This window comes from Dryas octopetala, chromosome 9 (assembly GCF_963921425.1).
Source record: "Dryas octopetala chromosome 9, drDryOcto1.1, whole genome shotgun sequence".
Taxonomy (NCBI): Eukaryota; Viridiplantae; Streptophyta; class Magnoliopsida; order Rosales; family Rosaceae; genus Dryas; species Dryas octopetala.
Genome location: NC_141374.1, coordinates 13,069,892 through 13,097,857, shown reverse-complemented (window position 1 = coordinate 13,097,857; position 27,966 = coordinate 13,069,892). Strand labels below are relative to the sequence as shown.

Genomic DNA, 27,966 nt, shown 5'->3' with positions numbered 1-27,966 from the left:
ACTTTGCAAATTTCATTGTTCTGTGGACTAAAATGGAGGAAGAAAACTTAAACTAGGGGCGTCGTAAAGAGAAGAAAAAACGATAATACGTTTACCGAGGAAGCCCCAAAGGCACTCAACGACTTTGAAAAGACTATTTCAGTCCTAATCCAATCAGCGTGGGACCCAGTTGTAGGACATCCTCTAATCAGCTTGCGCCACGTCCTTGGTTTCTCTCTCTTGCCTAGAGCACTTGTGCACATGGGATCCAGTCTTTTCCTGACTTTTGAGTTTGCAATAGCTAAATTTTTAAGTAAACTTAACTATTGCAATTTTAGCTCAGTTAAATGCTAACAAATGTCAAGGATTTTTGTGACTTTTAGCTAAATTTTAACTTTAGTTATTGCTTATAGCTAACGAATACACATGCTCTAAAAAGATAGAACCAGCATGCCATATGCTTACTTTTGACACATTAAAATACATCTAGTGATCTAGACAAGTACCAAGCATGTTAGTTATATCACAAAAGATATCAAACACACAAAATAATGTAAAAAGGCCTTCTATTTGCTTCCCAGAATAACTCACCTTGAAAATTTGGAAAATGTTTTTTGGGGTTCATAATCCTAAAACTACCCGTCATTCAAAAAATTGTGATATGATGGTCAGCCTCTAACTCTTCTGTCTCTACCTGAGTACTTAACAGGCTTACGGTTGAGCCTCTTATTTCATAGTCCGCTTGTGCAGTAGCCTAAAAGAAGAGAAGCAAAGCTAATTTATGGAATATGATATGATTTAACTTCTCTTTTCATTTAGGGAGTCTCTTGGTTTTTCTTCTCGCTAGTTAGCTCTTATTTTGTCTTTCCTTTAATAAATGATAACCACATTCATGATTCATGTAATAATTATTTTTCTTTAAGACTTAACAAGGGCAAAACGAGGATTGAACTATATATGAGGGTATATATTCTACCGCTAAAATTATAAGTTCGTGCATAATTTTTTTATTTTTTATTTTTTTCCGAAAGTTAGCGAGTGATGTATGAACAATTTTTGGTTATTCCTTGAGGGGCCCGGGCCAAAGCCCAAAACAAAACCGGGTATGAAGAGGTTTGCAGATGTAAGTAGAACATCAAAATGGAAATTGAATATGTACAAAATCTAAAAACTATGTGTCACACTGTCACCTGGATATTTATAGGATTTACAATTCCAAATCTATAGTTATGCAAATTTCCATAAAATTCCTTAGATGTTGTCATTCCTTAGTTTTGACAATTTTTTTCAGAATCCCAAAAATCATTTTGAAAAAGTGAATATATGTGTACAATTATAAATTCTAAAAAGTAAGGCCCAAAATCAACGAGCTAATCTGATACTTTTCTCCGGTTAATTAATTTTCAAGGAAAAACAAAAAGGAAAAAGATCAAGTAAAAAAAATGGGGTTAACCTCCTCAGATGTCCCTTAAGTTCCACATGGAAGCTGTAACTGATAATTGATTAAGCTTCAGAAATTGGAACGATATATATATATATATATGCATGAGAAAGCTAGGCATCCAAGAAAATCATCATCGGAGATCAACCAAAATTCATAAAACCCAAAATCGCGATTGAAAAAATAAAATAAATAAATAAATAATGAAAGACTAAAAGTCTAAAACCACAAGGGCTAGAAAAGTCAACGGTCAAGCCGGCTTTTAAGAAGAACCATTGATGGTTTCTGTTTTGTCTGCGAAGAAAAAAAGAAGACGAAGGGAACATCTGGATGTTTTGTATGTTGAGGATTTTGTTTTGTGACTTTTTCTGTGTCCCTCTTTCTGGGATCTGGATTCTGGACAAGACCTCAATGAGGCCAATCATAGCATTCAAGCCCAATAGTAGCCCATAGCATTCAAGCCCAATAACAGCCCAAAAATCATGATTTCCTCTTGTTTTTTTTTTTGGCCGGTCAGAGATCATGATTTCTAATCCCAATGAACAAGGTGACTTCACTCTTTTTTTTTTTGGCCACAAGGTGACTTCACTTAATTGTTTTTTGGGCCACAAGGTGACTTCACTTTTGTTTTTTTGCCACAAGGTGACTTCACTTTTGTTTTTTTGCCACAAGGTGACTTCACTTTTTTTTTTTGGCCACAATGTGACTTCACTTAATTGTTTTTTGGGCCACAAGGTGACTTCACTTTTGTTTTTTTGCCACAAGGTGACTTCACTTTTTTTTTTTGGCCACAAGGTGACTTCACTTAATTGTTTTTTGGGCCACAAGGTGACTTCACTTTTGTTTTTTCGCCACAAGGTGACTTCACTTTACAAAGACCAATAACACTGAATCTTTTAGGTCTCCTTACTTCCTTGTATGGTTTCGACAAAAAAAAGAACCTTCCTTGTACAGTTGTACGGGAAAAGGAACTGTCAGCCTCTGATTTGTTTCAATGGTCAACTCCATTAGTTTACTTACATTCACTACGTGTGCAATGAAATTTAATGTGAGAAAAGAGGAGGAAAAAAGAGGTGGAGTGGGTGGAATTTGAGCAAATGAGTAATGTTTAAGAATGTTAAAAAACTTTTTGGTTACATTGAGGGTTGAGGGGAATTGAACCCTAATTGAACCTAATTCTTAAATTTGGATTCTAAGTGATACTGTAAGGTTTCATTGTTTTATATCTAAATATACTTTAAAATTCATTTATTTACAATAAGACCAACACTTATATTGATATGATTTGAGATCTCAAATTTGTTCCATAACTGTTAGAGCTGCTTTTATATATCTGTATATAAGTATGGAGTTTGAAGTCGGTGGTCATAATGATAACTATTAGAGTAACTATTACCATGACCACAATATAACTGATAGGAAAGTTGTTTGAAAGTCGGTGGTCAAATGATATATTATGAGACTGACAGTGGTCAAAAGCAAGGCCACCTCATGTTGGCCTCAGCTGCTGAGTTAAGCTGCTTGGTAATCCAATTATCTAACGCACGATAAATAAATAAGTTCATGTACGGGTGAACCCAAGCACTTCCTAAAATGTTCTAAGGGCTTTGATTGTGGTCCATGTCCTGTTTTGCAATAAATCCTAGAACCAGCAGACAACCAACCTGGAAGTCCGGATTTTTAGACCAGGGGAAGCAGAAGACAGCATTTGAGAGTAGAAAAGCAGCTCCCTGGTTGACTGGTTGAGTCAGTCTTCTCTCCAGGCCTTTACCACAGACGACAATAATTTGACTCACTTTCAAACAGAAACTGAAGCAACAACCTCTAGTAAATTGTAATTCACACACACTAAAGATTCCTCTATTTCCTTATAAAACCCGAGTTAAAACAAGGGCGACAAACAGGGCACAAGGGGTTGTAAGAGAAGGAGGGCAAGAAAGCACAGTAGAGAAGTGAGGAGTCAAAGTTCATGGAGCTGTCTACCTCTTCTTGCCCACCAAAGCAAACCAAAGGTCAGGCATCAAAGAGTACTTTGAAGGGGAAGAGAGCGAGGTTGTACATCATCAAACGGTGTGTGGTAATGTTACTATGTTGGAGGGAGCATAGAGATTAATGATGGTGGTAATCTTTTTAACTATTCATATTGCTACTGTTTTTGTTCTAGTGGTAACAGTAGTAGTTGTGGCATAGTTTTGTGAAATGTTTACTCTTGTGGGTTTTTAGCACTGTTGCTAATGGCACTAGGAGTTATAGTATGAGAGAGAGAGAGAGAGAGAGAGAGAGAGAGAGAGAGAGAGAGAGAGAGAGAGAGAGAGAGAGAGAGAGAGAGAGAGAGAGAGAGAGAGATGAAACATCACATTATAAATAGAGAGTATCATTTCAAGTGACTAACTGCTTTCTTCAAAGCTTGATGTAGCAGTATCTGTTACGACAACCTTAGCCAATCAGATGCACCATTTGCACATGAACACATACACAAACATGGGACAAATATACAAAAGAGGATGAACCATAAAAAATTGTAAAGGAAAAGCTTGAGTTGAAATTAGCAAAATCACGACTGGAGTATTTTTCATTTATTTCCTGATGGCAGTTTTTCAGTTTTGAATGCCTTTAAGTTATCCCTCTCAGAATTTTAGATACATCAATACCCCAGAGATAGTTCCATTGTCATCTGGGATACATTCAAACCTCACTTTGTCCAAATCACAAAACCTCAAGACAAAACAACACCTAAAGGCCACTAGAGTCACCACACTTTGAAAGTGTAACCGCAAAATAGAAAGTACAATGACATTCACCAACAAAGAGTGTCAGACCTGTTCACTTCTCAAAAGCTGATTTTCCATTACACTTGTATGGATAGAGATAGGTGAAAGATATTAGGAGCTACATACACATTCCAAGGACAATTAAAAGCAATAAATTCTACAAGAAATTCAAGGGAACTCCTACCATCTAGCATGACCCCTATGGAGAGGAAAAGGGTTAGCAGAAGAGCGGCAAAAATATCAGGGGTTTAAACTCTATGTGGGTTTAAACTCTATATATCTATTAAAATCTGCAGAAGGTATTGCACTTATGACTTATTCTTTTTTTATTCAGAGGAGAGGGCAAGAGTTGAACTATTGTTGTGAATGTGAGGGTAAGTACTCTTTACCATTAGACCTATAATCCCCCACACAGTTATTCAAACAGTGAGCTGAACATGCGAGCTGTGAGGCTGTAGCTACAATCATCATCACATGCTCATGATGAATAAGCACACATCAATCTTTCTAACTTGATCATGCGAGAATGCAGTATGAGTTTATGCCGAGCTGTTCAATGGTGTAAACAAATCTAATAGTAGCATCCTATAACCTGACATTAGAAATAGAAGAGGAAATATGGTATATTTTCTTACACTGCCCTGCATCTATTATTTACTAAGCATATACTATATGTCTATGAGACTATATCCCACAACAGGAAAGGGATTGCGTTCTTATAAATTGTGTATCCAAGTAGGAGATTACGAAAGCACTAAACCATAATTCTACATCAACTTGGGAAGATTCAATCCATTCATTTATTCACCAATACTTACATGCCCTCCAATCCAATAATGCGTATCCCTTTCACCAATACTAAACCATAATTCTAAACTAAAAAAATTGTACAGTGAACTCAACTTAACTCAATCAAAACCTTGAATTCGATTCAATGGTAATTGGGTTGAGGCATATAAATCCCTTTTTGCAATTTAGCCCATCTAATGTCAGATTCACTCTTCAATTCGATTCCTGACAGTGCATGCATGATTCAATGAAACAAGCAGAAGCCAATCATCTTTCATTTAAAGAAAAGAACTTTATTAAATTCAACAATTTCAATTATGTTCGGAAAAAAGCAAACCATACTACAAACTAAAATAATCCTAAATCACATACATACAGATACGCATTCACCGATTGACGCACACATAAAATTCAAAATTGGAAGCTGTTTCGGTAAACCCTAATTACACATAAGTACATAACCAAGGTCTAGCTTAAACATCAATACCAGAGTGAGAGTGGGAGAGAGAGAGAGATCAGACGGGGAGCTTAGCGACGTCGTTTGGAGGGTCGTTGAGATTGGTGAGGGTGAGAGGGCGGTCCTTGGCCTCGTCGTCGTTGTCGTCGTCGGAGTCGGTGGTGGCGACGTTGACGCAGGACCAGCGCTCGAGTGAGGAGAAGAAGGCGGTGGAGACGGTGGCGCTGACCCAGCTGGCCGCCTGGTCAATCTTCTCCCGCGATATTATACTACTGCTGTTGCCGGTTTCCATTTCTTTTACTCTGTCAAAAAATTGAAATCACGCCATGTCTGATTTTGATTTATAGGTTGAATTAGATAGGGTGGGCCATGGACTCATGGACTATGGGTGGTGTTTAAATTGAATGGGCCATAGAGTCCAATAAAATTCAAAATTAAGCCGAATGGTTATTGGTCTTGACAAAGAGTTGGAAGTGCGTATTGAGAGTTAATAATTGGTTTCAAATAGCTCGATTTTTGGTAATTACTTACTTCATTAGAAAAATGTAATGTGAAATGTACCACATCTTTGGGACCACATATGTATCGTTGTCCTAATAGAGGTTGAGCCTACCTATTAAAAAAAACTCAAGTTCGAATCTCCCTCCTCTAAATAAAAAAAAAAACTTGCTTTTGTTAAGTGTGAGTTCTTAAGTCCTAATTAGACTCAAACTGGAAAAAAAAAAAAAAAAAAAGTCCTGACTAGACTAACTTTAGTGGTAAAACACATTATTCTCACAATCCAATCAACAATTCGACATGCCTATAGGCCCTATATGGCTAAAGCCCAAAGTTCCAAACCCCAGCAATTAGCAAAGAAAGTCAAGAGTGAAATGCAATTTCTAAATATTTGAAAAAATATTTTTGTTCTGATTACCATCAAGGCGCATCTGGTGTAGTGGTATCATAGTACCCTCCCACGGTACTGACCGGGGTTCGATTCCCCGGATGCGCATTTTTTACGTCTTTTGGGTGTAACAAGACTAACAAGTTACAGCAGGCCTACTGTTTTTCGGACAAATCCCAGTGTGAAGTGTTTTTTTGTTTTTTTTGTTGCATGTCTTTTCTTGTCAGTAGTTGAAAGAGACAAATTTACGTGTATAAGTATAACGAGGGTATACATCCATATTTTCACAACATTTTTTCATTAAATGATAAGCTCTCTTTGTTGGGCCGTGGTTACCATGTAAACCACTCAGAAATATTCCTATTTGGAAGTTTTACTTATATCGGTGTCAAATGATACTTGGTGACAAACTGACAACCTCTCAGCTATCACAAATGCATATATCCATTACATAAAATTTTTACCTTATCACAGCGTCAGTGACCTGCTAATGCTATCATGGATGTATTTAATTTTTACCCATCACAGTATTAGTGACAGTAGGCGACAAATGAGATTCTTGATTAGAAATGAGATTGAATTGTAATGATATAAAAATCCAAGCAGAAGCTAGTAAATTGAGCACAGCATGAATAAACTTTTATTCAGAACCCCGCCCCCCCCCAAAAAAAAAAAAAAAAAAACATTAGAGCTCCTTTTTTATCAGGCAAATACTGTATGGCCATTTCCTAGGATATTATTATAAACCTTGGCCGGTAAAAATCTTAAAAAAAAAAACTATGAAAATCCAATGATATTAATTTAGCATTCAACCATTAAATAGGAACAGGAAACAAAACTATAATCATATTGTGTTACACAAATAAGCTATTTCAAAATAAGTATTTTCACACGCGTTGGCATGCACAAGCTCCAGAACTGTGTATTCTTCCAAGTTTTCCTATCATTTTAATTTCCTGCAATCTTACTGTAGTACATCCGCTATGAGAAGGATGAAATGCTCCAAACTCTTGTCTAAGAGGATTGCAGTATCTTCTTGTAGTCGTGGAAAGTGCCATGGAATGGTGCTATCTTACCTTCTGATACCACCCATAGCTCGTCCACACTTCCAGAGATCAGATGCTCGTCATGACTAACCTGTAAGCAAGAGCACACACCTAGATTATACCACAAACTAGTATAAAACGATGACAGTCATACTAGTTCATTAAATAACTCTGAAACCTAAGCTATTGTTGTGAATGGGAATCGTGAAGAGTATAGGGATAAAATAGTAAAAATACCATGAGAATGCCTCCTTGGAAGATGACAAGACCTTGAATTAGTGCCTCCACAGCATCCAAGTCCTACATGTAAACAACCATTGCAATGTGAACAAATCCGGTGGTGTTGTTTTGTTCATTTCATACAAGCAATTAGGAATCCAAAAGACCATTATTTCTTTGCAAAACATTAAAATAACGAGAAGGATTGTGACTTGCCAGATGATTGGAGGGCTCATCAAGCAATATTATGTGTGGTTTCTTGAAAGTAATCTTTGCAAATGCAACTCTGCTCTTCTGACCACCTAATACATCACTCGGCAATTAAAAGTAGTTTTAATTTAAGTATTTAGAGAACAATGCCAAAAGCTATAGATCAATGTGAGATGGACTTTGTGAGTAACACCCATTGCCAGTACAGGTTGTAACTTGTCTTGGGAAGTCTTCAACTTGACCAACCAGATGCCAGTCTTATGAGGTTCAACTCAAATACTGGTTCTAGAAAATCAAATAATCTCTTTAAGAGTATTCACAATATGGAATAAAGAAATTACCAGACAAAGTGTACATTGGCTGAAGTGCAAGGTTTCCAGTTACACCAAAAGAACCTAAATGAGCTCGGAGCTTCTGTTCTGGCACTCCCTGCAAGAAGGATACTTTAATTATTATTACTACGTAAAATATTGTGATATCCTAATAGTAAAAGCATGGCAATTAGGAACAAGAAGATTTGTCTGCCCAAAAGAGATTAAAGCACTACAAAGGGTTGATCCAAATCCATTAGAGACCTGCCCCACCCAAATTGAATTTGTGCTGGTAGTGAAATAAATAATCTCAGATCCCATCCTAGGGTCAGAGAGATAGGGCGTATGCCTTCAGCAACAATTTCACCTAAACCTGAACTAAAAATGGAAACTTGTTCCCATGGTCAAAATGATTGACTATTATAGTGCTGTTTCCAAGTCGTGTTCAATGATGTAGAATTGGAGAGGGAAAGAGCCAAAATATCCTGTCTAGGTTGGTTATATTCTAATTTTAAGCAAAATTATAATTGATGCAGAGGAGGGTAATATTGCAGGATATAAATCTTCCTATACATAAGAACTTCAAGAGCAACTCACAGATACCACCCATAGAAACATGAATAGAATGAAAAGTTTTCCCATATTATAGAAAAGCAAAAAAATAATAATACCAAGGACTTACTGGGTAGCAACGCATCATATACAATAGGGGATTAGAAGATAAATCTAGCCCGTCAACATGGTGCTGACTGAACACAGCAATACGAACCTGTAGACAGAAAAATATAAGTCCCCCTCCAGGTTCAAGCATATAAATTAACTCCAACTTTGCAAGGAGTTGCAAACGCCAAACAGCAGTTAACTTATGTTCTTACACAAGACAAAGAATGAAAATGAGGTGCAGAATACCAGTATGTACATAAATAATGATATATATATATATAACTGAAGTAACTTGGTGGACAACACAGTGACATTTTTATTTTATTTTTTTTATTATAGGAAACAAAATTTCATTAGTGAAAATGATACAGTACAAAGCAATGGACAATGGACAATGGACATGTTAGTCAAAATTGGAAATCAGAACTATCAATTTTAAGTTATTATCCAGTATAGGTAATCCCAAGAAACATGAAAGATACCTTAGCCGAACGGAAAACTGTCCCAGAGGTTGGTTGTAGCTCCCCAGCAATTAGTTTGAGTATCGTTGATTTACCAATACCATTTGGCCCAACCACTGCATAACAATTTTGACACCCACATATACAAGGTGAATAAGGAGAACAAACAATATACCAAATAAACTCCAACTTATTCAACTGGAAAAAATGCATCTATATTTTCCAAAAGAAAGTAGAGGCATCAAAATTAGATTGTTCCAATGAAAGGTCATTTTGCACTAGAGTGTCATTGATTTATGTTGCAAATACACTTGCAATTATATAACACATAATATGGAAAGCATCAAATGCATATATGGATCATTCTCAAATAGCAATGTTTTTTAACTTTAATTGGAGTAGCATCCTTACTTGCGATGCGGCTGTCTAGGTCAATTCCAAAATTTAAATTCCTAAACAAAATGGGTCCCCCAGGATAACCAAATGATGCATCACTGCAAACACACATCATCAGAAAGATTCAATAAGTGCTCGATATAAGGAATGAAAAGCAGAATAAACTTGAAATTAAAGCAAGGGATCTCAAGTGACTTGCAGAGACAGAATACAAATTGCAATTACGGCACTCCACTAAAGTAATAAAACCAAAGAGAACCAAAGAGGAGGGGGGGGGGGGGGGGGCGGGGGAACATAATTTTGCTACATGAGCTGACAAACCTGAAACTTATTATAGGAGGACCGGGTCTGTCATCTGGAGTTGGAAACTCAAATTTATAGCTGCATATGAAAAGGCCAGAGACATTAATAAACTAAAGCTGGAAAGAGAAATAAGAAGCAAGTTCAAGAAAAATGTTGTTTCGAGAAGCTTCTATCCACATAGACCACGAAAGCAAATCAATGCATACTCAGGGTCATTCACAATTTCATCCACATGTCCCAACCGGTCCAATGCCTAAATCAAAGTAAGAAGAAAGCATGTAAGACATATAGATCAATACAGCAAGCCAAATTATTTGAACAAGAAGAGAATTTGTCGAAATCAAAATTGTTTAAACAATGCACTATGAGCCTGACAATATCAGGTAAGAGAGCAGGATTCAGAGATGTAATGGTTTTATATACAAAAATACAATAAAAAGCACCTTAATTCTTGATTGAACAAGTGCAGCCCTCTTGGCATTGTAGCGGAACTTATCAATAAAAGTCTGCAGATCAAAGTAAAACATTTGAATGTCAAACAGAAGTTACTGTAATTCAAAAAACATGCCAGAGAAAAGGGAACAAGAAGACAAAAGAAGATGATGAAGAGCAAGCACTTTAACATCTTCAAGACATAATTATCTATCCTTATGATCTTAAACAGAAAGCTACGTGCAGAGAGTAAAATCTAATTGCTGTGGACATCAAGAAAATAAGAAAAAGGATAATAGTATCCTTTTGTCATTAGCTACAGTGAAGGACCTGCATATGAGCTCTTGAACGCTCATTGGAATCAAAAGCTTTCTGTTGGTTTTTGAGTTGTTCTATTCGTGTCCTCTCATATATATCATAGTTTCCCTTGTAAGCATTCAATTTTTGCCCATGAAGATGAAGGATGTCGGTAACTACCTGAAAAAATACAGAACATAAAATGAGGGATACCAAAGATATTGTATTTTACAGAAATCGTACCAATTAATACTGTGCTTGATATACTCAAATGAGAAAATAAGGCACACAAGTAAGTTACCGTGTTCAAGAATTCTCTAGCATGAGAAACAACTATACATGTTTTTGGCCACTTCACCAGGTAAGTCTCCAGCCAGAGGACAGCATGAAGATCAAGATGGTTCTGAAAAGAGAAGAATAAACATAAGGGAAAAAATGAAGAACTTGCGCCAAATTTAAAGAATAATATGAAAATCATAAGGGGGTATGAACAACACACTGTGGGTTCATCAAGTAGCAATAAATCAGGCTCTATAAACAGGGCACGAGCAAGAGCTATTCGCATTCGCCATCCTCCAGAAAATGTTTTAGTTGCTTTTCTCTGCATCTCTGGAGAGAAACTAAGACCCTGTAAAATTCCTGGTCAGTAGGATAGTAATTCAGAAAAATGAACAAGCTGACAAGTAATACTGCAGAAGCTGACAAGTAATACTGCAGCTAAATATACAAGCTCCTTTCTCAACTTAGAGGACATTCCATACATCACACATGCACATTTAATGCACACAGCCAGAGCAACCCATCCAAATTTACTTGAATGGCATGGTTCAATGCCAGCAGACAGGATTTTCTGTTTCAGTAGTTAATTAGTATTGGTGAGCTTGGTGATTTATACCATTATTCATAAATTCAGCATAAGAGCAATAAAATTCAAAGGAGAATGAAGTCAGCCCGAACCATCATAATTTTTCATGCTTAAGACCAAGCTTAAGTCAAGCAGACACTTCTAGGCCATTGATACAGCAATAAATGGAGAACTGACCGCAAGAATGGAAGCTGCACGTGACTCTGCAGAATCAGCATCAATGAACTCAAGCCTTTTGTATATCTCCTGAAGCCTTCGTCCAATGGCATCTTTGTCAATTTCCCCATTGCTTTTTTCCGTTCCGTCCTCAAACTCCAGTTCTCTCTTCAGATTTTATAATAAGAGCGTATAAACATTAAATCCATCAAGAAAAAAAAAACTTGAAAGCTGAATATTGCCACATCAGCAACTCTCCTCAGTATGTATTCAACCTGTTGAGCGACGAGGCGAGCTTCTTCTTCCAAAAGCTTACTTCTTTCAATATCAGTGTTAAGAACACATTGCAAGGCTGATGTATCATCCCCCACCACTTCTTGCTCCACATGCAATATTTGACAGTTCTTAGGAATGCCATCAATGGCATGCATAGCCAAGTACCTAAGAAATGTTGTTTTCCCTGTACCGTTTCTTCCAACTAGGCCTGCATGAATTGCAGCACAATATCTTATGTCAATGCCGAGTGAAAACTTATCATCACAACCACAACATTGTTCAACAACCTTAGAGTTAGAGATAAAAAAAATACATGTACCATCAACTCACTACCAGGAGACCTAACAAATGTCCCTCTCAACTTGAAAATCAAATTGAGAGCATCTTAATCCATTGAAAAGCAAACTCACCATAATGCCTTCCAAAAGAAAGTGTTACTGAACCATCCACAATTAGTTCACGGCCGCCCACAGAAACATTGAAGTTCTCCAGACGTATATCCTTGACATTTGGTCCACCACCACTATCATGATTAACACATACAACAGGCATTCCTGCCCTTACTGCTTCCATTTCTGCTAAATGTATTTGATATTGTTGCTGCATAATAAAAAAGAAAAATTTTAGAAGAACATAACAAAACCAATGTTTCAACCACGTAAATCATCAAAACAAATAATGACCTAGCTCAGATTCAGACATAAACCCTCACATAAGCAGTAGGATATAACAAGTAAAACTCATATACTAAATTCCTACCAACTTCATTGGCGTGATCATATCTTACACATAAACCTTACCTCTCTTTGGCGCTCATCCTTCCTCTTTCGTCTTTCGATTTTAGCTCGGTCACGTTCAGTTAGCACGGGGCCATCAAACACCTCAGGGGCCTTCTTCTTCGGAGCTTCCTCCTCATCCATTCCATCATTCATTCTTACTGGTGCTGCAAGGCTCCGTACAGCCGGTTTAGCCTTAACCAACCCATGCTTCCCAAACTTTTCGGATATTTTACTACAAACCTATCATATACCTCCACAAATGTCAACAACAAAACAAATCAAAATCGAAAAAACTAGTTTCATCTCAACCACGCCTAATCATAAGTGTCTTACTAAGCTAACAACATAAAGCCTACAAATCCAAAACTCAATCTATCAATCAGATTCGAAACAAGAACTCTTAAAACTAATCAAATTAAGTTACACTCTAAGATAATAATCTAACCAAATTTACTTTCTTTCCGAGCATTATTTCTGAGCTACCAAACAGACCAAATGAAATGAGAGGGAAAAACCAGACTCACCAAACGACACTCGGCGAAGTCGCTTACGCAGTCAGCGCCGACGAGGAGCTCGCCGAGAGCGTCGAAAGCGCCTTCTCCGTCGTCGCCGAAATCGAAGTCCTCGTCGGCGAGTACGTTGACGATGTAGTCGATTATGGGCTGGTCCACGTCCTCGGCCCTCGGGCCCAGCACTTCGAGGACCACTGAGCTCGCCACCGTCATTCTCCGAATCCGAATTTAAGAAAAAAATGGTTCACTGCGCAGAGGTTTTGCGGAGATTGAAGAAAAACGATAAAAAGCTCGGCGCTAAGCCTTCAACTCTCTCTCGCTATGAAGGAGAAGGGTGTTCCGTATACGACGGCGTTTCGGTGAAGCTTAATGTTTGTTTGCTGGATATGTGGCAATCTTACGCCGGGGCGGGAATGACCAACAACCAGTGCGGGAGTAATGGATCCTTTTGGCAATGTCAATATGGGTCAGGTCCGACTCGCTGGTCCAATTCTTTCGGGTTAGCACATTGACAAACTGAATCGGCCCATTTGCATAGTAACAGGGCCTGAACCCTACAAAAAATTAGATTTTTAACTATGATAAGTTAACAACAGTTTACTAGCATTGGTGGCCAAAAAAAAAAACAAAACAGTTTAGCATCTAATTCCTCCGAGATATAACCTACCATTTGGGGTTCTATTTTCATTTGGATACCCCATTTGGCCCCAAAATGGTACAAATACCAAATTTTTTTGATGTTGCTCCAATAAGGAAAACATTTTCGTTTTGGTAGCTCTCCATTTCTCCCATTAGGTATGGCCCTTTGACTTACGGTATCAAAATGAAATAAAACCCCTAAATTGGCATCTATTGGGGATGTTCTAAGAAACATAACACAATTTTTTGGTTGCTAAGAATGAGAATACTAGAATAGAGATGATGTGCTTTAAAAAAAAAAAACTATAACACTTAAGTCCATTTCTATTTGAGTGAGTTTCTAAAATTACAAGAGACATTTTCATCTCCAAGCTTCACCACACTAATCCTATAATTCCTATCATTTCATGCTCATCATCACTAATATTGGAAGCTTCATTTTAGAGTTTTGAAATTGAAAATTTTATTAGGTGTAACCGATACACTATTATATTGTGTAATAAATTTAACGTGTAAGAATATTATTAAACAATATATTTATATTAATATAGTATAATATTAATAATATTTACTTATATTATAACATATTAAATTAAAGGCTTAATTATCAATTTACCACCCAAAATTGTAACTTTCCCACTTTACCACCTGAAAGTTTTTTTGTCCCAGATTACCACCTGTAACTTACATCCGTGTCCCATTTTACCTTGTTTCGTCAATAATTCCGTTAATGCTGACGTGGCGCGCTGGATGTGCGCCATGTGTCACATCTTTTTTGTATTTTTTGATTTTTTTGATTTTTCTATTTTTATAAACTTTGAAAATTAATTAAAAATAGCTCCGAACTTAGAAAAATACACGGAAAATTCCTACCGACTTGTCTTAACTAGTACTAATTTACTATGGGGTCAAAATGCCAATTTTCCCTCTAAAAATTTCCAAAAAATTTGGAAAGTCCAAATTTATTTCTAGAAAATTAAAATACTCTAGACTCTTTGAAAATTCATAGAATAATCTCCCGAACTCCAAAAAATATGAGGTCTGCACCGTTAGTCTTCTAAAAACTAACAATACCTTTCTCGTGAACACTTGCTACCCAAAAGACCTCTCGGTCTTAGAGAAAAATAAAATTCTCTATAAAATAAATTCTAGAAAAATTCTAAAATTTCTGTAAAGTCTCGAAATAATTCTCTAAAACAAGCTTTTGGTAATTTTTCAAAATATTTTTGAGAATTTGTCCAAGAGTTTACGAAAATTCTAGAATTTTTTCTAGAATTTATTTAATAGAGGAAAGTTTATTTTAATTTTTTAGAAATAAATTTGGACTTTCTAATTTTTTTTGAAAATTTTTAGAGGGCAAATTGGTAATTTAACCTTATATTAAATTAGTGCTAGTTAATACGAGTCCGTAGGAATTTTTTTTGTATTTTTCTGAGTTCGGAGCTATTTTTAATTAATTTTCAAAGTTTATAAAAATAAAAAAATAAAAAAATGTGAAAAAATAAAAAAGATGTGACACGTGGCGCACATCTAGCGCGCCACGTCAGCATTAACGGCCAGATCGTCAGCATTAACGGAATTGTTGACGGAACAAGGTAAAATGGGACACGGATGTAAGTTACAGGTGGTAATCTGGGACAAAAAAACTTTCAGGTGGTAAAGTGGGAATGAGTTACAGTTTTGGGTGGTAAATCAATAATTAAGCCTAAATTAAATACTGTGCGTGTGGATTTATTTCTACAAAAATTGGACCAAACAGAGTACTTCAAAGAGTCAAAGTTGACTTCTAACCTCTAAATCATTCCCCGTTCGGCACGTCGTCCAGTCATAGTTCCACGTCAACTTCGAAGCCGGAGCCTTTATACGTGTCAAACCCGCGAGACCATGACCCGTCCAGAGGTCCGGGAGCTCAAACACACGAAAACCACAAGAGTCCACTTTCCAAGATTCCAAACACAAGGCCACGAACCTCTCTCCTCCATTGTTCAGGCTTGCTCATTAAGCTCTCTAATTCTCTCAGCCAAGAAGGTGAGTCAAAAACCTCGAATTCGTTTCAACTTGCTCCTAATGTCATGAATTTTCCAACTTTTTCGTAAATTTTGGGTTTTTTTTTTTGGGGTGTAGAGGAAGTGTTGGAGAAGATGAGGCTGCTGAAGGTGGCGACGTGCAATTTGAACCAATGGGCTATGGACTTCGATTGCAATTTGAAGAACATCAAGGAGTCGATAGCAAAGGCTAAAGAGGCTGGGGCTGTGATTCGGCTTGGTCCTGAGCTTGAGATTACCGGCTATGGCTGCGAAGACCATTTCCTCGAGCTCGATACTGTTACTCATGCGTAAGTTCTTCGTGTTTCTGTTGAAGTTCAGCTTTGAAAAAATATGTGTGAATTGAAGTAATAATAATAAAATTGGCTCTTTTTGTTTAGTTAGTTAAATTGCATAGACTCTCAACTAAAGCTATTTGATGACTGATTCATGCAATTATAGTAAACTTATGTTAAACAATAGAAATGACATCATTTTGGTCTCATTTGTTTGTGCTAAAAGTTATTGATGGGTAAAGTTTAACGCTTTCCGGGAAATGTGCTTTTTGCAGATGGGAATGCTTGAAAGAGCTATTAGTTGGGGATTGGACTGATGGCATATTGTGCAGCTTTGGGATGCCTGTGATCAAAGGGTCGGAGCGTTACAATTGTCAAATTCTTTGTATGAACAGAAAGATTATCATGATACGCCCCAAGATGTGGCTTGCGAATGATGGAAATTACAGGGAACTTCGGTGGTTTACAGCATGGAAACAAAGAGACCAACTTGTGGACTTCCAGCTGCCGAATGAAATTTCCGAGGCTTTATCACAGATATCAGTGCCTTTTGGTTATGGGTTCATTCAGTTTTTGGACACGTAAGTGCTATTGTTATTAGCTCCATTCCTGTTGCTGTTAGTCGGGTTAATACTTTTGTGTATCATATGTTGCTTTTGTAGTTATATGTAATGAAAGGTAGGATTGGTTAGGTGAGATTGAATTATTAGAAAAACTCAGTGCCACAATTTCCTTGAAAGTTGTCTTTAGGATAATTCCTCAGAAATGGATTACTATTGAGCTAACTAAACAATGCATGGTCATTTTAAGATTAACTTTTGTTGGGGACTTTGCAGTTGTCCACATTTTAAAAAATAACATATTTTGAGGGGTTTGTTTTGTGCACAAGAGTTGGTCTATCCTATTGCTGCATAGCTGAAATGTGTTTTCAGTACAACACCATACAGCACCAGATGGGTCCAACACCTGCCTAAGTGTTGCAGTAGTTGTGAGCTTTAATTCAAGTCAGCATAGCATTTTATCTATTATCAGTTTCTGACAATTTCACTCCTAAGCTGATGTTTGTTGAAATTCTAAACCTTAAGCATTGTTCCTTTATTAGAGCTGTTGCTGCTGAAGTTTGTGAAGAGCTTTTTACTCCTATTCCTCCTCATGCTGATCTTGCATTGAATGGGGTTGAAGTGTTTATGAATGCAAGTGGAAGTCATCACCAACTAAGAAAGCTTGATATTCGTCTTCGTGCTTTTATAGGTGCGACTCACACTCGTGGAGGGGTGTACATGTACAGCAATCACCAAGGGTGTGATGGTGGTCGCCTTTACTATGGTACATGACAATCTCTTAATTTTATTTTTTATGCGTTGTTGCTTAGTATAATATACCTTTCAGCACTGCATATGTTAATGTAAGGACATAATACCGTTTCCTTGGTAGTCTATTTGGTCTATCTCTTCTGGAAGCTCCTTTTGGAATTATATAAGAGTTCTTGTAATTAAATTATTGTTATGGGATGAATAATGGAGTTTGTTTGATGGTTGATTTGTATCAGATGGTTGTGCTTCTGTCGTTGTAAATGGAGATCTGGTTGCTCAAGGCTCACAATTTTCTTTGAAGGATGTTGAGCTTGTGATTGCCCAAATTGATTTAGAAGCGGTATGCAATTTTTGCACTGCTTTTATATGCAGGAGTGTGTTTGTGTCTGCAAGTTTATTTAGAGGTTAATCTAAATCACAATGTTTTTTCATACCACTAAATAATTAAGCTGTCAAAGCACACATACTTGGCTACTCATTTTGTTAAACTGAGATTTCTTCTTTTAATATAGAGTTCTGGAATTTCTTACTTTACTTCATTTGCTTTATTCTTTATGGCAGGTTGCTAGTCTCAGAGGATCTATAAGTAGCTTCCAAGAGCAAGCAAGCTGCAAAACCAGGGTTCCTTCAGTGGAGGCTCGATACAACCTTTGTCAGTCTTTTAATCTGAAAATGTGCCTTTCTAGTCCACTTAAGGTTGGTTCCATTTCTAGCTAGGACCAACTCAAGTAGTTGGGGTTAGTGTATTATAAAGTTGAAGAAAAGCCTTTGATTTTACAGTCTTGGTTCATCAGGAGATTGCCTAGTAATATATTTTCTTTTTTCGGTTACATATTTCTTTATTTTGTTACAACCAGACCAAATCTTACAATACCACAAAAGTGATATGCTTGAACTTGATTGTTTTGGCAGAGTTTAAATTTAATTTCACCTGGCAATTCTAGTTATCTGGATAAGCTGTGTTCTTTTGACAACATTATCAAACTATGGTTTAAATTTATCAAGAATCCGACATTTATAATTGAACATGATTTATAATCTGCAGATTAAATATCACTCACCTGAGGAGGAAATAGCCTTTGGTCCTGGTTGCTGGTTATGGGACTATTTGAGAAGAAGTGGAGCTTCTGGGTTTCTGCTTCCCCTTTCTGGTGGAGCAGATAGCTCCTCTGTAGCTGCTATAGTTGGCTGCATGTGCCAGCTTGTTGTAAAAGGTTAGTTTTTGTAATCTACTATATTCGGGACTATAGTTTCATTTCTTGTGCCATTGACAATTGGGCTGCATGCTGCATCAAATGTAGGGCCATTTATTTCTAGATGGATGCATGGGGGGTCTGTAACCATTACTTAACAGGCTTGTGTGAAATGTATTTGATTGTTGACCTGGCATAGTCTGTCGTTGTAGAAATTACATATGCCACATTTAGAACCATACTATTACAAGTAAATTTGTGCAAGCTTATCTCACAACGTAATCCTTAGTCATCAAACCAGTGTCTTAGGTTGGGGGAGTGAACATAGAGGTATCAGGTAGTCTCTTTTTTGAATCTGTAGAGTAGTCAGGGTGCAGCAGAGGCAGAAGAAACACCTCTTTCTTATCTTATCATGAAACGTCTAATTATCATCCTTTGAATATATATCATTCATTTGTAATGCACTCTTTCATACAGAAATTGCAAGTGGGGATGAACAAGTCAAAGCTGATGCAATACGGATTGGACACTACACTGATGGACAGTATCCTACTGATAGCAGAGAATTTGCAAAACGCATATTTTATACCGTTTTCATGGGTTCTGAAAACAGGTGGGTTAATGTACCCAAATACTTTTTCCTCTTGTGCATTGTGTGCTGTTGTTTTCATTGTCTTGCACAATAATTCGTGGGCAGTAGGTACTCAAGTGCCAAGGGCATAGATTTCCCATTTCCACAACATCCTGCAGATATGTGCTCATAATATGATAAACTACTCTATTAACAGGGTTTGTTTCTTGCAGTTCTGAAGCCACAAAGACACGGGCAAAGGTTCTAGCAGATGAAATTGGCTCTTGGCATCTTGATGTTTGCATAGATAGTGTTGTTTCCTCACTTTTGTCGTTGTTTCAAACCCTAACAGGAAAACAACCACGATACAAGGTTAAATTGTCTGCCTTCAAATTCCCCCTTCCTTTCCAGTGTGTTTATTTCTGTGTGGGTGATGGTAATTGCGATTTGACCATAATCACATCAGAAATTTTAAATAATTGTGCTTTAATTGATTCTTCGACCTGGTTTTCTTCTGGCAGGTAGATGGAGGATCTAACATTGAGAACTTAGGTTTGCAAAACATTCAAGCTCGAATCAGGATGGTGCTAGCTTTTATGTTTGCATCGCTCTTGCCGTGGGTTCATAACAAACCTGGTTTTTATCTTGTTTTGGGTAGCTCCAATGTAGATGAAGGATTGCGTGGTTACCTTACCAAGGTACTGTACGATTTTAACATTATGCTGGGGCTTAAATATTGCCTTATCACTGTGGATTTGATTGGTAATCCATGTCTTCTGGAAGTTTTTTTTTTTTTTTTTGAGCTCTGCTTCAACTTTTGGTGTATGGTAATAAATGGTATTACTTGTGGGCAATTCGTCTTATCTTAATAATCTTGATATACTTAGTAGTTTGTCTGTAAGTACTCATCCTTTTTCCTGCACAGTATGACTGCAGCTCAGCAGATATAAATCCAATAGGAAGCATCAGTAAGCAGGACCTTCGGACATTTCTGCGATGGGGTGCCATCCATCTTGGTTATGTGTCCTTGGCAGAAGTTGAAGCAGCTCCACCCACTGCTGAACTGGAGCCTATACGTTCCAATTATAGTCAGGTAATAAATCGCCTTACCTATTCAACTGCACTATTTCAGTAATTTCTCTTCAATTGTATTTTTCTTCCTGGAACATGCTAAATATAACAGAGGAATAATCATGTAAAATATACTCTTCTTCCGTCATACCCAAAAGAGATAGGTGAATCTAATAGTGCATTCTGTGTGAACAGCTGGATGAAGTGGACATGGGAATGACATATGAGGAGCTCTCAGTCTATGGAAGGTTACGGAAAATTTTCCGCTGTGGTCCCTTATCTATGTTCAAGGTTTGTCTAATGCTTTAACATTTTTCTTCCTCAATGGCTTTTATGGTGACCACTGGAGTAGCAAGTGTTGGTCCGCACTCAATTTCTGCTATCGAACAGATTTTTGACATGGAATTCTCATAGGACATATATTTTCTTGTTGCATTATCAATTTTATAAAGTTGTGGGAATCCATTGCAGTCATCTTATGAGTTCGGTTCTGATTTCCTTGTTACAGAACCTCTGCTACAAATGGGGTGCAACATTGACTCCACAACAGGTGGCTGAGAAAGTGAAGCACTTTTTCAAGTACTACTCCATTAATCGACACAAAATGACTGTATTAACACCTTCTTATCATGCTGAGGTATGAATATGATGGCCTTAGAAACTAAGTTCAGACTAAAATGTTCTGAGCTGTGAAGCTTCTACAAGAATACCTCATGTAATTTATCCTATAAAAACTTATGCATATTTAACTTCGTGCAGAGTTATTCACCAGAGGATAATAGGTTTGATCTTCGACAATTTCTATACAATGCAAGATGGCCATATCAGTTCCGAAAGATTGATGATCTTGTAAATGAGTTAAATGGTGACAGAGTTCATATACAAGAATCAAGTGACCAAGACAAGTTGGGAGATACTTCACAAGGTGGAGGTGGGATGGGAGTTGTGGCGGCAGGCTCAGGCAATCCAAATGTTGGACTCTAGTTCTTTTCTTTCTCTTTTTCTGAAAAAAGAAATGATAAGCTACTGAGCAGAAAGATACCTGTGCTCTGTTCTAGCTCACACTTTCACCGCTCGTGCAAGGTTACTGTATATTCTTTCATTGATATAATAAAAGGATTCAGGTTATTCTTCGTTGCTGGAATTTATTTATTTCACAAATGATGGGAATATTGCACATGCATTTTTTCTAAGAAAAAAATACCATTCAATAATCAACTCCACATGGGTTCTTGGCAACATCTCCCATAAACACTCAAGCGCAAAAACTTAGAAATCATTTGAAAAACCAGTATACTATACAATTATTGTGAGAGAGAGTAGAATTTCCATATAACAGGTGTATAGATAGGTAAATTTTTCTCAAAGAGAGAAGCTAGGAATTTACTCTCAGATTCATTTGCCAAAGGAATTTCAAATCATAAAATTCTGTAAGCAATACTTGTAGATCATCGAATTGACCTTTCTTTTCTATTTTTCCCCACTTTTCTAGTCCAAATTCACGAAAAACATAAATAAATTCTCCGTACATTGGATTCTTTATTAAGCGCTTATATACTTGTAAAACACTAAAAACCCATAATGCTTTCTAACCTATCTATTTCAACCAAACATTAGAAATTTTCACAGTCAAAGGCTCAAAAGCACTCCCATCCACACCAGTCGTGCCTACATTTTGCAAGTTCAAATCGCCATCTAAGTCAGAAGATAGTTTAAGTATAGTTTAAAGCAAGAAACAAATCCAACTTGGAAAAGGCGTTCTTTATCAAAAACAAGCAAATTACAAGCACTAACAAAACGACCTGATAATGTATCTCCACCCCAAAAACACAAGCCAAAGGAGAAGAAATTCTGTCTCCTTCAACTTCTAAAATCAGGAAAATTACAGTGAAGTCTCCTTACCCTAAACCTATAACCTCTCATTTTCCGCTTCCACTCTCACCAGTGGTTAATAAAACTAAAAGACTTTTTAGAGCTCATCATGTGAGTCATCATCCTCCTCTGACGATCCAGCACCGGGGGCACCACCTGACCGCTGGTAAACAGCTGAGATGATGGGGTTGCAGACGGCTTCAACCTCCTTCAGCTTCTCCTCGTAGTCCTCCTTCTCGGCGGTCTGGTTGTCGTCCAACCATTCGAGGGCTTCCTTCACAGCGGTCTCAATCTTGTCCTTCTCGTCAGACTCAAGCTTGTCAGCAAGCTTGTCCTTGTCATTGATCTGGTTCTTCATGTTGTAGATGTAGGTTTCCAGGCTGTTACGAGCGTCGATCCTGTCCTTCACCTTCTTGTCTTCCTCAGCAAACTCTTCTGCCTCTTTAACCATGCGCTCAATCTCCTCCTGGCTCAGGCGACCCTTGTCATTTGTGATGGTGATCTTCTCAGATTTACCAGTGCCCTTGTCTTCTGCCTTGACATTCAGGATACCATTTGCATCCACTTCAAATGTGACCTCGATTTGAGGAGTTCCCCTGTTAAATTGAGGAATGAAATACAGTTAAATCCCTGAAAGCAGAGAGGGGGCATCATAAGAAAATATTTAATGGCAGTAGAAACAAACCTTGGAGATGGAGGAATTCCAGTTAGATCGAATTTACCGAGGTTCCTGCAATCCTTTGTGAGACTCCTTTCTCCCTCAAAGACCTGAGACATCAAAACAGGATTTGAGTCCACCAAGAATCTAACATGCCTTTGTATGTAACACTAAGGTAAGTATTTTGTGACCACGGAACAGTCAAAGAATAATACCTGAATGGAGACAGTAGTCTGCTGATCCTGGTAGGTGGTGAAAACCTGGGATTTCTTGGTTGGGATCACGGTGTTTCTCGGGATCAACTTGGTCATCACTCCACCAACAGTTTCGATACCAAGGGTGAGAGGAGCAACATCCAATAGAAGGATATCTGCATACCATATGAAATGTTTGTTAATAGTTGTTATAATGAGCAATGCATATAACTGTCTGCATAGTAAGAGAAGATGAGTATACCTTTGGTTTCTTCACCACCCTCTCCACTCAAAATGCTTCCTTGTACAGCAGCACCATAAGCAACTGCCTCATCAGGGTTCACACCCTTGTTTGGTTCCTTGCCATCAAAGTAATCCTTGAGGAGCTGTTGGACCTTTGGAATCCTGGTACTTCCACCAACAAGAACAATCTCGTCGATCTGGCGCTTCTCCAAGCCAGCATCATCCATAGCCTTCTTCACAGGTCCCATGGTCTTTCTGAACAAGTCATTGTTCAACTCTTCAAATCTAGCTCTGGTCAAGGGTTCAGAGAAGTCCACTCCATCGAAAAGTGATTCAATCTCCACGCGGACCTGGTGCTGGCTACTCAGAGCTCTCTTGGCACGCTCAGCTTCCCTCCTCAGCTTTCCAAGAGCTCTGTTGTCCTTGCTGATGTCCTTTCCGTGCTTCTTCTTGATCAATTTGATGAAGTACTCCATGATCCTATGGTCAAAATCCTCACCTGCAGAGAAATTATGCACACATCAACAACAGATCACAAAGACCATGTATAAGCAAGTGGTAAAACAAGAAAAAAAAAAAATCTCACCTCCCAAATGAGTGTCTCCATTTGTGGCAAGAACCTCAAAAACACCATTATCAATTGTCAAAATGCTGACATCAAAAGTACCACCACCAAGGTCAAAGACAAGGATGTTCTTCTCACCACCCTTCTTGTCCAAACCATATGCGATGGCAGCTGCAGTGGGTTCATTGATAATCCTAGCAACATTCAGTCCAGCAATGACACCGGCATCCTTTGTAGCCTGTCTCTGAGCATCATTGAAGTATGCTGCATATTGGACACGAAGATAATGTCAATTAGGAACAAGACTAATACGAATCAATATAAATGAGAGGCTATTAAGCTACAATAGCCGCCTTACTCACCAGGAACAGTAACAACGGCGTCCTTGATTTTCTTCCCAAGGAATGCTTCAGCTGTTTCCTTCATCTTAGTCAGAATCATGGCACTGATCTCCTCAGGGCTGAAAACCTTGGTCTCACCATCCTTGATCTTCACTTGAATGTAAGGCTTTCCATCCTTGTTAACAATCTTGTAGGGAACAAGCTTCATGTCCTTCTGGACCTCTTTGTCCTCAAACCTGCCAAACAATAAGCACTGGTCAGTATACTATCGACTTCCAATCACCACCAATGATTTTGGAAACATCAACAAATAGGGAAAAAGATTACTTTCTTCCGATAAGCCTCTTGACATCGAAGATGGTCCTCTCGGGGTTGACAGCTGCCTGGTTCTTTGCAGCCTCACCGATCAGTCTTTCACCATCTGTGAAACCAACCCACGATGGGGTGATACGGTTTCCTTGATCATTGGCTATAATTTCCACATGACCATTCTTGTACACACCAACACAGGAATAAGTTGTTCCAAGATCTATCCCAATCACTGTCCCTAACTTGGTGGCTTCCTCTTTTGCAATGGAAATTGCAAAAAGACACCCTGTTATGCAGCTCTAAATACGTCAGTACAAATAAGAAGCACATAAATAACAATAATACTACGAAATTCATTCAAACAAGCAATTGAAGCATCACACAATTAAAATATGACAAAAATGTGAAGTAATTATCATAATACATTTGGCTTAATAATAGCATATGCGATTACTGAATGGAATTCTTCCGAACCAACACAACAATTAACAAACACTCTAGCAGCGGTACAATCATAATGATCATCATTTAAAACGCATACATGCTTAGTAATATAACAATTCTATCTATTAGCATTACCAAAATAGTAGCAGGACCAATATTTCCTCCATTTTTGAAAGTTTCACCGAAAATTCCTGCAATTATCAGTTGTTTAATCCTAATACCGATTCGTAAATCACCATTTTTGTTTCATCTTCGCTTGACGGAAACAAAATCAAGCAAAATAGATTTCACACTCACATTTTTTAGTAAAAATCCAAAGGCATGCGCACATGCACAGTAGCACAGATATCAAACTAGTCACTTCCAGATCTCAAGCGACATAATATTGGATCAATAATTTTTTTAATAATATTTTACTCCTAGTAGATCTACTCCTCCATTAAACATATTCGCGCATAACCTTATGAACAACTACTTCAAATATTAAACCAAAATTCACTCATCCATTAATGAAAAACCAGAAAAAATTTCAAAACGATTCGTAATTTCATCGATTTCTGAGCTACAAACGATCTCAAACACACTCAAAACCATCAAATCACAGACAGATCCACCGCATTTCCTCGATCAAAAACAACAATCCATAAAAAACGATAAAAACAAAAAGAAGCAGATCTAACACTCAAAAACTCAAACACTTACCGAAAGAAATGATCGCCAACACGATCAGAGACCCTTGCGCTCTCCAGGAGCCAGCCATTACCGCCTCTGCAACTCTCTCGCTCTCGCTCTCTCTGTTTCTCTGTGATTCAGATACGAATGGTGGCTTTGGCTTTGGCTTCGGCTTCGTAGCTTTTATGGTTTTGGTTTCTGAGTGTTCAACCGCGCGTGAGACTCAGCTTTTATAGAGGAGGATTAACGTATGCTGTCCGCATCTGTGACTGAGCGTCTATTAGCAATTCGTGGAAACATGTCATATTTGGTGACGTGGACCAATCAGGTATCGAGCACAGATTCGTTAGCCAATGAAATTAGATCTCATGTTGGGACGATCTGGACCTTTGGCTCTCCTAAGAGTGTGTACGTGTCTGGGGCAGATGCAAATCAACATTTGCCTTTTATGAACCAACGTCACTGAGCTAAAACGCAGCGTAGTTCAACCAATAAATTTATTTGGAAATGCCATGTCGTTCAGCTTATATCAACATGTTGTTGTTGTAGACTTGTAGTTAATCTTAAATTTCATGTTCGTGGCCGAAAAAACAAAATCTTAAATTTCATGTTGGAAATATTTACCCATTTTAATTATTACACTCATGTATTTTAAACTTAAATATCATTTATGATTTTTTATGAACTTATGACGTGAACCAATCGGCTTTCGAGGATAGATTTTTTTAATTAATGTATTAAGCTAAAAACATTATCTCGAAAGATATTAGTTCACGTTGTCACAAACAACATTTATATCTAATATATTGATCTAATAACATATTATTGTATGCGATATTGGTGTACATAGTTAATGCATAATGAGAAACAAAGAAAAATGGAAAGTCGGATAATTTACAATTATCATACTACACTTTCTTTTTACATATATAGTTACTACTTGTTTAAATAATAAAGCTAATTTAGCACAAAAAAATAAATAATGAGGTTATTTTCTTTTTCATATTTGTTGATTATAAAGAGAGTTTTCTTTATAATAGTACAATACGGATCACAAATGCAATTGTGTGTGTAATGTGATGGTGGAGAAAAAACTTACAGATTTAAAGAAGGAAGTGTATAATTACTATAGCTACTTGATTTATAAATAAGTTCTTAAAATTGTTTGAAGAAGAAAAAAAATATATATATATAATCACATTTCTTATGTGAAGAATGACAAAAAGTGTTATCTTAGTAATATAAATATTCACACAAAAAGTAATTGATATTGTTTTGTAATTACCATGAGTGAAAAAATAAAGAAAAAAATGTAATCAAGGTGAAAGAGATTGTTAGATTAGAATAAAAAAAAAGTGAGATGTTTAGTTGATTTTGAGAGAGGAGAATTCAAATTTGGAACATATTCCAATAAAATAGAAAAAACAATGAAAATATAAGTTATGATAAATTACATAATTAAGGCTCGTTTGACAATACATTTAGAACTATCAAAAACGCTTTTGGATTAGTAAAAATGTTTTTTGTAGTATTTGGCAAAAATAATTATAAGTGCTTATGGGTTACAAAAACGCTCTTAAGAGATTTTTTGGGAAACCCATGTCTAAAGCACTTATAATTTTTATAAAAATTTGTGTGTGCTTCTAAACAGAAGCGCTTCTAGCAGAAGCGTTCAGAGCAAAACCGCTTCGTAATAAACAGTGCCAAACGGTCCCTTAGTCTTTGTGTTTTGACCCGAAATCACATTTAGTGCTAATAGTTTTAATTTTGCCAATTTGGTCTATGTTTTAAGTTGTTGAATTTTTAGGACATTATGCACCTGATATGAAAGTTTTTCTCAAATTGAGATTACTAACTTGTTTAAACTCACGAATTTTAGAATGATCGAAAATCATGTATGTAATATTGAATTTGATTTTTGAACAAGAATTCAAAGAAATTTCCAACTTAAAGTTCAAACCTTAAAAGTTTTGTGAGCCTCAGGGTCCGTTTGACACTGCTTTTTAAAAGCGCTTATATTCAGTAGCGTTTTTACTAGAAGCGCTTATGCTCATAAGCACATACAAATTTTTATAAAAATTTCAAATGCTTTATGCAAAAGCACTTGGAAGTGCTTCTTGAGGAAGCATCTGACATGTGCTTCTCAAAAAACCACTTAAAAACGCTTTTATAACCCAAAAGTGCTTTTGTTTATTTCTGCCAAATGCAACCAAAATCGTTTTTACTAATCTAAAAATGTTTTTGCCAATTCTAAAAGTAGTGTTAAGTAGACCCTAATTTATCTAGCAAATAAACATAAAAATTTAAATTGA

At 37.0% G+C, this 27,966-nt stretch overlaps 4 protein-coding genes and 1 non-coding gene across 6 annotated transcripts; 2 read left to right on the top strand and 3 right to left on the bottom strand.

The window, feature by feature from the left end:
• Positions 1 to 5,223: 5,223 nt before the first annotated feature.
• On the bottom strand, positions 5,224 to 5,752 carry LOC147274313 (uncharacterized). The gene has a single exon (XM_086256552.1). It carries the CDS (start codon positions 5,727 to 5,729, stop codon positions 5,496 to 5,498), a length of 234 nt encoding a protein of 77 aa, XP_086112678.1. The 5' UTR covers positions 5,730 to 5,752; the 3' UTR covers positions 5,224 to 5,495.
• A 608-nt stretch (positions 5,753 to 6,360) lies between these two features.
• On the top strand, positions 6,361 to 6,431 carry TRNAG-CCC (transfer RNA glycine (anticodon CCC)). The gene has a single exon. It is a non-coding gene; the product is annotated as a tRNA-Gly (tRNA).
• Positions 6,432 to 7,101: 670 nt separating this feature from the next.
• Positions 7,102 to 13,655, bottom strand: ABCF3 (general control non-repressible 3). 2 transcript variants are annotated; one of them, XM_086256346.1, is made up of 18 exons: positions 13,262 to 13,654; positions 12,759 to 12,977; positions 12,369 to 12,558; positions 11,958 to 12,166; positions 11,704 to 11,850; positions 11,161 to 11,289; positions 10,963 to 11,064; positions 10,695 to 10,841; positions 10,376 to 10,438; positions 10,139 to 10,185; positions 9,951 to 10,010; positions 9,645 to 9,727; positions 9,255 to 9,349; positions 8,792 to 8,878; positions 8,140 to 8,227; positions 7,805 to 7,890; positions 7,607 to 7,669; positions 7,102 to 7,460 (listed from the first exon to the last, which is right to left on the bottom strand). In XM_086256346.1, the coding sequence occupies exons 1-18, from the start codon at positions 13,460 to 13,462 to the stop codon at positions 7,338 to 7,340; spliced, it is 2,139 nt and encodes a 712-aa protein (XP_086112472.1). In that variant the 5' UTR covers positions 13,463 to 13,654; the 3' UTR covers positions 7,102 to 7,337. The 2 variants fall into 2 exon arrangements, with proteins under 2 accessions (XP_086112472.1, XP_086112471.1); XM_086256345.1 differs by having other exon boundaries at positions 10,963 to 11,289; positions 13,262 to 13,655.
• A 2,142-nt stretch (positions 13,656 to 15,797) lies between these two features.
• Positions 15,798 to 21,489, top strand: LOC147274310 (carbon-nitrogen hydrolase family protein). Its single transcript, XM_086256140.1, has 14 exons — positions 15,798 to 15,916; positions 16,013 to 16,223; positions 16,484 to 16,789; positions 17,311 to 17,534; positions 17,758 to 17,861; positions 18,083 to 18,217; positions 18,567 to 18,735; positions 19,192 to 19,327; positions 19,519 to 19,657; positions 19,807 to 19,983; positions 20,211 to 20,378; positions 20,552 to 20,647; positions 20,865 to 20,993; positions 21,116 to 21,489. The coding sequence occupies exons 2-14, from the start codon at positions 16,030 to 16,032 to the stop codon at positions 21,338 to 21,340; spliced, it is 2,202 nt and encodes a 733-aa protein (XP_086112266.1). The 5' UTR covers positions 15,798 to 15,916; positions 16,013 to 16,029; the 3' UTR covers positions 21,341 to 21,489.
• Positions 21,490 to 22,102: 613 nt separating this feature from the next.
• LOC147274309 (endoplasmic reticulum chaperone BiP) lies at positions 22,103 to 25,849 on the bottom strand. The gene is made up of 8 exons (XM_086256141.1): positions 25,685 to 25,849; positions 24,557 to 24,824; positions 24,251 to 24,465; positions 23,910 to 24,152; positions 23,343 to 23,822; positions 23,102 to 23,256; positions 22,914 to 22,996; positions 22,103 to 22,824 (listed from the first exon to the last, which is right to left on the bottom strand). Exons 1-8 carry the CDS (start codon positions 25,740 to 25,742, stop codon positions 22,326 to 22,328), a joined length of 2,001 nt encoding a protein of 666 aa, XP_086112267.1. The 5' UTR covers positions 25,743 to 25,849; the 3' UTR covers positions 22,103 to 22,325.
• Between the last annotated feature and the right edge of the window lie 2,117 nt (positions 25,850 to 27,966).